Genomic DNA, 10,881 nt, shown 5'->3' on the forward strand with positions numbered 1-10,881 from the left:
GGTGTCACAGGGTCAAAGGTCAAGATCACAGGTGACTTGTTTGTGAACGCCTTGTCCGTGCTCTAACTCTGCAACCGTGTAACATAAGAATGTCCATCTGCACAGCTGGACACCTCATGGGTCTATGGGGTGATCCCCATTGATTTAAGGGTCAAAGGTCAAGTTCACAGGTGAAGCCTTTGTGGAAACCTCGTCTGTACTCCGACTCTAGTATTCAGGATTGCTGTGTGACGAAACCGGAAAACTTGTGGGACTCTTGTTTACATTTATTAAGATGTTTCTGTGTTTTTTAAGACAGACAAACGTTTGAAACGTCGAGCTTTTACTTGCAGCATAGAATTATTTTATTTAGATTTTTCACTGCTGGTAACATTAATAGGAAGCGTGGAACATAATGTAGCTCAGGGGCTCCTAAAGCTTCTTGTGTCATAGGCGTGTAAGAACTCCCAGGGATTGTTTGTGTGGCGGGAATTGTCTCTCCCTGACTCGGGTCGGTCTGTTTTTGTCATCAGCCTCTGAGCTTCCTTCAGAAGCTCGCGTTGGACGTAGTTCTCTGCGACCGCCAGGCAAACCTCCTCGTGTCTGCCTTTTTTTTTAATCCCCCACGCTCAGAGAAGGACAAGAGCCCCGGCTCAGTTTAGCTGTAGCTCGTATATTTTATATTTATCAGTCGCGTAAAGGATCCAGCCTCCCCTCCTCCTCTTCCGTTCTCTACTGTAACTCCGCAGCAGGATGACCTCTGCGTCGACTGGGTGGGGGAGCCGAGGATCTCGTTCTGAACACGCCGAAAGTCTTTTTTTTGAAAGCTGGCGGCCTGCGAGGCTGTGTAACCCAACACCTAAACCGGCTTGACGTTTTGATATCTTATTGTTTTGAAAGCGAAGCAGAAAATAAGACAAATGTTGGGTTGAGCAGAGGATAAAGGAGTGTGTGTGTGTGTGTGTGTGTGGGGTATATCTTCAAGAATAGACCGAGAGGAGGGGCCCAAATATTTGATGGGGAGTGCCAGTAAAATATGTCGTATGTGTGTGAGTCTGTACACAGGAGGAGACATTAATGTTCATCTAAATCAGGGAGAGGGGGGGGTTCAACTGTTTCCATGCGAGCTTCTATTTAAAACTCATGGAAATATTTGTGCATTGGCAAATATGAAGCTCTAATATGGACAAGTTTGGGTTGTTTTTTTTTAATCATTGCCATTATGATCTGAAACTTTGTTTTTCTGGCTGATCTGTTAGCTGGAGGGCAGATTAAATCGAAGAGGGGCGGCTGTGGATCAGTGGTTAGAGCAGTGAGGGAGTCGGAGGTTCGGTTCCTGGTCGAAGCGTCCCTGGGCAAGACACTGATCGTCTCCGATGTGCCCCATCAGTGTTTAAATGGAGTTAAAATCACTGATTAGAGTCTGTAAATTGATTTATTCAGATGTAGTGGAGTGTGTGGAAGGGTAAATGAGGGCAGATTGTTGTGAAGCGCTTTGAGTGGCCTGATTGGCTGGAAAGACGGTATATAAGTACAGTCCGTTTACAACAAAAGTATAACGTGTTTACTTGACCGTGCGTTGTACTTTGTTTGGACGAGCAGATAAATGCCTCAATAGATGGATGATACAGTAGATTAATCTGCTGGGTGCAGTTTTCAGCAGCATAATAACCCAGTGACCTTAATCCAGCTCCGTAACCAAAAGGGGGGGAAATTCCACCGCTGCTCTTCCCCCGCTTTACACCTTTTGTTTTAAAGCACGTGGAGTCGAGAAAGATCCCCGAGTCTCTACGAAGAGTCGAGCTACTGTCGCAGAAGCAAATGTGACTGATGAGAGAAAAAAAAGGGTGTTTGTGGAAGAAGAGCCGTTTTCTTTAGTCTTCTGACCACTGGGGAACACACAACCGGCCAAGGAACAGTTTTTTGGGTTCAGTCATCCCAGCTGCACGTTCTTACAGTCTGCAAGGAGCCCGCAAGCAAACACATGCTTCAATAATAACATCAGATTATTAATAATCACCCAACATGTGGTATCAGCTGTTAAAGGAATAACCCAAACATTTATACTTTGCTCAGTTACTACCACACCAAATTCTAGCTCCATGTCTGCAAAACTGGCTGAGCTGGAGCCATTTTTGTCTTCTCTAAGGCCAGTTGGCTGTGGTGGCCATCTTGAATTGGGTCGACTCCAAAAGTTCATCAGTTGTAGAGGTCCACCCAGTTAACCTGGTAAAACCCTCCCTCGGGCCGTCTGGATCTTCCTCCGTGCGTCGTCTTTCAAAACTACGGTTTCAACATGGCTGTGCACCCCCCCCATGATTGACATCTCTTTTGACCGTCCGGGTCGATCCGCGGTCTCTCAGGAACCAGGAAAGTCCAGCAAGATCCGTTCACTGATTCATGAGGCGTTTTGCTGACAACACATGAACACTCGCACAGATACGGGCAAAAACATTATCGCCCTTTCACCTTTGGTGGCGGGAGATCATCACTGGCTAGTCAATTCTGGATTATGTTGTAAAGTTTCAAGACGAAATGCAGTCTTAGCTGAAGTCATCTTGGAAAATTGACGATTTGTACATTTTAAGAAGTATTTTATTTATTTATTTTTGTCAATGAAAATGATCTGTTAATCCAAATATAGGAAAACAAATCACAGTCAAAGAGGACTTGCTGTAAAAGCAAAATAATAAAGATAAAGGGGGATACAGATTTCTGGTGGGGGGACTGGGATTAGAGAGCTTATTTCCAAAGCAGAGTGGGAGAACTGGAGCCTAATGGACTTTAACTTGTCGAGGAGGGGGAGGTTTTCGTGTTGTCATGTCAGAGGAAGAGTACGGCCAAGATGTGAAACACAACATTAAAGAATAACGGCTTTGGTGGACTTCCGGATGGCGGAGAAGCGAGCAACAGCTTAAATTCCGTGCTCCCAGACGGTCGAGACATTCCCCGACAAATAACTTATTAAACATCATTATTGACACCCATATGTCATGTTGGGGAATAACAAGAAAAAGACAAGAGGAATTCAGCAAGAAAAAGCGAAAGAAATTGCAGTTATATCGAAGGAGACATCTCACGACAGTAAGCTAACAGCGGAAAAAGCTATGGAAGCTAACATCCTGGCAGAGCTGAAAGAAGTTCAGACGAACCTCAAAGAACAAATCAACGACCAGTCTGGATTTATAAAAAGGGAAATGTCTGAGTTTAGAAAGGAGACGGGGAAACGGCTCGACGACATTATCTCAGACCTGAAAGACGTAAAGAACAGAGTTGAGGAGGCCGAGCAGCGAATAACCGAGGTAGAGGAATTCAACATAGACGTCAGAGATGTACTGAGCCACACGCTCCAGCTACAAGAAGACCTCCAAACACGTCTTACAGACCTGGAAGCCCGCTCACGCAGGAATAACATCCGTATCCATGGGATCATAGAGGGAGAAGAAGGTGATAACCTGCAAAAATTCATAGAGAATTTTATAAAAACCGAACTCTCCCTCACGGACATTGCGCTGGGCATACAGCGCTGCCACCGGTCACTCGGGCCCAAACCGCCGGCTGGCTCCAACCCCAGATCCATAGTGATACACTTTCTGGAATATACCACGAAGGAACGTGTGCTTCGCTCAGCGTGGGGTAAGAAAGAGATACAGCTGAGAGGAAAGAGAGTGTTCTTCGATCAAAATTTCCCCAGTGATATCCTCGCCAAACGTAAAGCTTACAACTCCCTGAGGAAGATCTTGAAAGAGAGGGGAATTCGCTTTCAGACCATGTACCCATCCAGACTTCGGGTGTATTATGAGAACGGCCCTGTGATTTACAATAGTGCACAGGAAGCGTCAGATGACATGCAAAAGAGGAATATGTTTGAAGCGGCGGATAAACCGGCGGGGGATGCCGCCCGACCCAAACCGAGAGCCTTCCCCCGGGGAGGAACGAGCGGGGTCCAACGGTGGACCCGGGAAGAGAGAACGAAACACATCCAGGAAAAACTTAGGGCGTTCAGACGCAACGACAACACCCCATAGCTACCTAGTGGATCCCTCTGTAAAGTACGAGTATAACGGACGACCGCAGATCTGGGACCCGGCATGCTTTCTCCAAGGGCGCTGCCATGATGGACGAGAGACGTGGGGCAGCACCGCGAGGAGCCCCCTTATACTTTAGGGACTCTCCTCACCATACTGAAGGTGGACCGACACTTCACTTTTGGAAGTCACGTATGTTATGTTATGTGTTGTTTTGTAGTTCTGCAGACCCCCCTTCTTCTTGTTTACCAGAGCATATGGAAAATAATAGTTGTTTTTTGTTAATATATTAATGACAGAAGTGAAACAACAGTATAAGGTAATTACTCTTAATGTTAACGGCTTACATAATCCCATTAAAAGAAGCAAAGCTCTTGCAAAGATGAAACGAGAAAAGCAATATATAATTTTTTGGCAAGAAACACATCTCTCTACTGCTGAACATGAAAAACTAGCCAGAATGGGATTTAAAAATGTGTACTTTTCTTCATGTACAAAAAACAGCTCTAGAGGAGTAGCAATTTTATTATCTAATGGGTTGAATTTTCAGTTCTCCTCACAAATTAAAGACAAAGAGGGACAGTATGTACTAGTCAAGGGATACATAGATCACAAAGAAGTTACCTTATTGAATGTGTATAGACCACCCGGAAATAATAAACAGCTTATTAGGCAAATTTTTGATATGATTACAACAGAAGTGTCTGGGATATTGATATGCGGGGGAGACTGGAACGTTCACTTGAATCCCTGTCTGGACTCGTCCAGCAGAGCTACAAAGTCTCATACAGAAACAATATATATAAAAAGAATGCTTAAAGAAACAGGGTTGCTGGATGTATGGAGGAACTTACACCCTCAGGATAAAAAATACACCTTTTTCTCATATTCTCATAAGATGCATTCAAGATTAGACTATTTCTTTATACAAAATGTTGATAAGCATAGAATAATAAACTGTGACATAGGGGTGAGAGATATATCTGATCATGCAGGGGTGTATTTGACACTCCACCTGGATAGTGATCGCAGGGAAACGATGTGGAGGTTCAACATTAACTTATTAAATGACACTAAATTTGACAGTTTCGTAAGAAAAGAATTCAAAAACTATATGGACCACAATAATACAAAGGACATTTCTCCCTGTATTCTATGGGACGCGGCAAAAACTGTTCTGAGAGGGAAACTAATTATGTGGTCCGCCTATAAAAAAAAAGAAAAAGAGAAACGTTTAAAAGACCTCACTATAAAATTAAAATCTCTAGAAATACAACATATGGAAAATAACAATGATCACACCCTACTCAAAATAAAAGAAACAAGACAAACTCTAAACCGTTTATATGAAGACCAGATAGAGAAAAAAACTAGACTCATTAAACAGAATTACTATGAAAACGGACCCAAATCAAAGAAATTACTTGCCTGGAGAATACGTAAACAACAAATTGATAGATTTATACAGAAAATTAAAAATCCAACAGATAAAAAAATATACCATTCTCTAAAAGACATAAAAAAAGCTTTTGAACTATACTATACTCAATTATATACCCAACCTCACACAGTAGACCCACCGTCAGTGAGGGCATTTCTTACCTCACTGGATTTACCATCAATAGGAATAGATCAAAATAATAGGCTAACACAACAAATAACTGAGGAGGAGATTAATAAAGCAATCTCAAAAATGAAAGGGAATAAGATGGCAGGTGAGGACGGCTACCCAGCAGAGTGGTACAAACACTTCCGGAAATTATTCACCCCACTGCTTGGGGATTGCTTTAATCATGTACTCTCTGGAGGGGAAACACCACCATCTTGGAGAAGGGCAGTGATCTCAGTGATTCCTAAGCCGGGAAAAGATAAAACAGAGGGCGATTCATATAGACCAATATCAGTTTTAAACATTGACTACAGGATATTCGCAACAATAATGGCGAAAAGGCTGGAATTTATAATCCCAGAAATTACAGACACAGATCAGACTGGTTTTGTTCATAACAGACAAACACATGACAACGTGAGACGAGCTCTCCACCTCATAGACCGAATGAAAAGCACAGAATCAATAGCCATCAGTTTGGATGCAGAAAAGGCGTTCGACTCAGTGTGTTGGAACTATCTTTATTTAGTTTTGGAAAGATTTGGTTTTAATAATCAAATTATAGGTTGTTTTCGGTCTCTGTATGAATCCCCCTCTGCCAGGATTAAGATCAATGGGGACTTAACAGATAGAATACAACTAGGAAGGGGCTGCCGCCAAGGCTGCCCTCTCAGCCCCACATTGTTTGTGCTTTTTATTGAGCCTCTAGCGCAGGCCATCAGAGAACACAAGAACATTATGGGTGTAACTATTAAAGGCACAGAACACAAGATATGCCTTTACGCTGATGATATCCTCGTAACGCTAACTGAGCCGGAAATCAGCCTACATAATCTTTTATCCTTACTTAAAACATTCGGCACTTACTCTGGGTATAAATTAAACCTGAAGAAGACACAAACTCTCTCATTTAATTATCAACCATCACCAAGAATTCAGAAAATGTCCAGATTTAATTGGGACAATAAACTTATAAAATATCTGGGAGTTAATATTCCCGCAGAGTTATCTGACCTTTTTGAATACAATTACACCCCATTGATAGAAGAGATTAGGGCGGATTTGCAACGTTGGTCGTTATTAACCATGAATCTATATAATCGAATAGATATAATAAAAATGAACCTTTTACCAAGGCTTCTTTATCTTTTTCAGGCGCTGCCTATAAAAATACCAGACGAACAATTCCGCAACTGGGATAGAATAATCTCAAATTTTATCTGGGCAAAACAAAAACCCAGAGTAAAATTCCAGACATTACAACTGCCAAAAGAAAGGGGTGGATGGGCGCTACCACACCTAGAGGACTATTACAGAGCAGCACAGATGAGAGTGATAGTTGGCTGGTGTGATCCAACATGTGAAACTAAATGGAAAGAGATAGATCTGTCTTACAGTGACACACCTTTACAATCCTCGCTCGGTGATCATTACCTCATTAAAAAACATATAGATTCTGACCTAATACCGTTATGGATAAAAGTACCGTTGGACATATGGCATAAAATATCAAAACAAGTAAAAATTGAAAGAAACACTCGTATTTTGAGATGGCCAGCTTATGATAGAGATTTTCTCCCGACAAGAATGGATAAAAGATTTATGCAATGGGCACAAAAGGGCATAACAAGTTACTGGAAGATTACAAATAATAACGAATTAAAAAGTTTTATACAACTTCAAAATAAATACAACCTGGAAAAATCTGACTTTTATAGGTACCTCCAACTGAGACACTATTACAATAAGAGTATAAAAATTTTGGAGGAGGACGAGACAGGTATACTTAAAATCCTATTAGACGCGAGTAATGGAAGACCCCCCCAAAAAAACAATAGCCAAACTATATTCATGCCTACAAATGGGAAGAAAATGTGACACAACATATATCAAGGTAAAATGGGAAAAAGATGCCAAAATAAAAATAACTGATGATGCTTGGTTAAATATATGTAATTCTGTGACTCATACATCAAGTTCAGGTCTATGGAAGGAATTTACATGGAAATGTATGGTACGTTTTTTTATTACACCGAACATTAAAAGTAAACACTGTAACGATACTAAAAAGGCAAAATGTTGGAGGAACTGTGGGAATGAGTCTGCAGGACATTTTCATATCTTCTGGGAATGTACAAAGATCACACCCTTCTGGTTGGAGGTGATAGGGGAAATCAATGCTAAAATGGGCCTGAATTTGAGATATGATTTTGCTGTGGCTTTCCTGGGTGACCTACCCCAGACACTGGGGAAGTCGGACAGATATCTACTATTGGTACTGTTAGCAGGAGCAAGGAAAGCTATAACCCGCAGGTGGATGGACGTGGAACCGCCATCGAATTCGGACTGGAGGGAAATAGTCGAGGAAATCCACACAATGGAGAGACTGACTTTCTCATTAAGACTTGCTACTCACAAATACAACAGATATTGGAAGAAATGGAAAATTCAATGACGATTGATAACAACTGTTAATAGATGTAATTACTGCTTTTTGTCGAATATTACATGACTGCACTTGTCACATTGAATGCTCTGCGATTTATGTTAAGGGGGGATCTGACTGTTCCAAACATGTATGTAAAAAAAAAAAAAAAGTCAAAAAAAAAAGATAAAAATAAAGTTTAAAAAAAAAAAAAGAATAACGGCTTTCTGCAGAATCCTAAATGAAAGCAGTTCCTCCCATTGTCGTACGCAGCATTCCTAACATTCCCGAGCCGGATGCGGCAGCTGCACATATGGTAGATCACACGGCGAGGATCAGGAGGCTCGCTCTCTCCTGCGTGTCCATAGATTCAGCGTTCACGGCCTCGCGGGTTTTTTTGTCGTTTACATCTTGATTTTGTTGCAACGCAGAAGTGGATCCGTTCAGACGGAAGTATTAGGCCCCCCCTCCCCGCTCGCTCGGTCCCGCTGTAGACCTGAGCCCCCGCTGTCCGCCGCTGATCCGTTTCACATGCTGTAGCTGCTTCATGGAAACACAAACCAGACGAGGTTCCAGCCACCGTCGGCAGCCCAAGTCGTTAATAAAAGCACCCAACTGAAACGAGACAACTTTAAGAGAAAAAGGAGCAACAATGGCAATTCAGAGGAAGTCTTTTAAGATATTTAGTGGAGGTGAAGGTTCTGAGGAACATTTAGGACTTTAAATATGTCTTCAACGTTTCATTGGGTTGAGCACATTTAATCAGTGTCATGAGACTGTTCCAAAGCTTTTTACAGAAAAAGTTCAGCTGAGGAAACGTTAAGGACAACTGTTCAGGGAGTTTTATAAGTTGGGTCATATTTGGGCGGCACGGTGGAAGGTGGTCAGAGCTGCCGCCTCACAGCAAGGATGTCGTAGGTTCACCTTCCAGACCTGTCTGGGTTATGGGACCCCTACTTTAGAGAGTATCAGCTCAGGATGACGGTTATGGAAAAAGAGTTGATTTATAAGCCTGAGAAACCAAATAAAGCAGGCCCTCGTTCGTTAGCTGTTAGCCGTTAGCTGTTAGCCTAGCCTGGATGAAGATTTTTGCCCTTTTCTCCATTTCCTCTGATGTCACGGCTGATTAGGTGCGAACCATTTGACAGAACGTCACTTCGATCAAGTTTTATACCAAGCTTTTCACCGCGTGCACGGAGACTGGAAGCCAAACAACCTAAGACAGGGGTGGGCAATCCTGGTCCTCGAGGGCCACTATCCTGCATGTTTTACTTGTTCCTCTGCTCCAACACACCTGATTTGAATCAGTGGCTGATTAACAGGCTTCTGCAGAACATGGAGAGGTAATTTAACCACCAAATCAGGTGTGTTGGAGTAAAGAAAGAAGTAAAACATGCAGGATAGTGGCCCTCGAGGACCAGGGTTGCCCACCCCTGACCTAAGAAGCTAGGTTAGTGCTGCTGGGACCAAAAAAAAATACAACCACCTCGGGTCACATTCGGAGTATGAAACACTCATTTATTCATCTCCGCCTCTCTCCCGCTCCTACTGTCCTTACAGCAGCTGATGGCCCGAGCCTGGTCTACAGAGGAGATCACAGTCGTTGGTTTTTGTTGCGTAGGAACAACAGGATTGAATAGCGAGCGAGCGGCTCTTCGGGGTGGGGTATTGTCAGGCCGCCGTTGGTGACTCAGCTCAGATTCGTCTGAGTGTTTGAGTCCTCCTGAAAGCTCTCGGCCCTGTATTCGTTACCATCCTCTGTTTCTGTGCCAGAAAGGGATCTGCTGACTGTGGCAGGAGCAGCTCCACCAGGGCAGCCTGTGCCGCGGAGCCGATGCTCTTCCAGCCCGAGTTAAAGAGAACTATCTTGCGTTATATTTCAGGGTAAATTCTAAGCTTTCGTCTTTTATTCCGGCAGCTGGTGATGCTGGGCGCAGCTCCCCTCGCCCCTCCAGGGCTGGCCTCTGCGTTAAAGTCCACAAGAATAAGAGCTATTTATTCAACTGAGTCAGGGGGACACTGAATCCTAAATCTCTTCCCGTCCTCACGCTCCACCGGCCCGATTACGGACCCGGTCACATCCGCACCTACCGCCAGGAAGTGTGTCAGAGCGCATGAATGAGTGAATAAAGGAGAGAATGAGGACGTCAGAGGGGCAGACATTTCTAGAAGAGTCTGGTGCTAAGATGTTTTACTTCAGGAATAACTTGGCTGTGTGAACCTGTTCTGTGTAAACCCTAACCGTGTTATTTCCTCTCTGTGTTTCTCTGGTTCTGTTCACCGTGGACCGGGCCGACCTTCTGCTCCATCAGGAAACAACCTAAGGTACGTGAGCTTCAGCCGCTTCCCTCCTAAAAAAAATCCCCACTTTCTCAGACCAGATGAGCTTTGCCACTTCTTCAGGTGTCTCAGGTGATGACTACATCCAGTGGGAATGTCCCCCCGCCCCCGCCCGGTTGCCCCGTTGGTCCCGCTCGGGTCGGTCCGCTGCTGTGACACCGTTTCCCCGGACGTGACTGAGGGCGGCTGTGGTAGCTCGGCTCGGTCAGCGGGAGCCTGGATGGATGTCCGTGTGAATGTGTCAGCGCTCTGAGATCTTGTGAGCGGCCACAATGAGGCTCCACAATGAGAGAGGGATGAGCACGGACATTGGGCCTGTGTGTGTGTGTGTGTGCATTGAAAGCAGCATTGTTGGAGTGCACCCCCACTTCCCTCCCCTGACAACACGCTGCTGACTCGCTCGGGGATGTTTCACACACACCAGGGACGGGCTTTGTGCTCGGTGCGCTCGGCCCTCTGACTGGACCAGGGGGATGTTTTGTTGGCGGCGGGAGGAGGGG

The 10,881-nt window shown here is 44.0% G+C and overlaps 1 protein-coding gene across 9 annotated transcripts in view; it reads left to right on the forward strand.

Moving 5' to 3' along the window:
• Positions 1-10,881, forward strand: part of kif13a (kinesin family member 13A) — a 41,970-nt gene that overhangs the window by 7,608 nt on the left and 23,481 nt on the right. For all 9 annotated transcript variants that reach the window (XM_037980485.1, XM_037980489.1, XM_017426533.3 and 6 more), the window contains exon 3: positions 10,354-10,366. In XM_037980485.1, coding sequence (XP_037836413.1) covers positions 10,354-10,366 — 13 coding nt within the window. The remainder of the gene's footprint in view (positions 1-10,353; positions 10,367-10,881) is intronic.

This window comes from Kryptolebias marmoratus, linkage group LG16 (assembly GCF_001649575.2).
Source record: "Kryptolebias marmoratus isolate JLee-2015 linkage group LG16, ASM164957v2, whole genome shotgun sequence".
Lineage (NCBI taxonomy): Eukaryota > Metazoa > Chordata > Actinopteri > Cyprinodontiformes > Rivulidae > Kryptolebias > Kryptolebias marmoratus.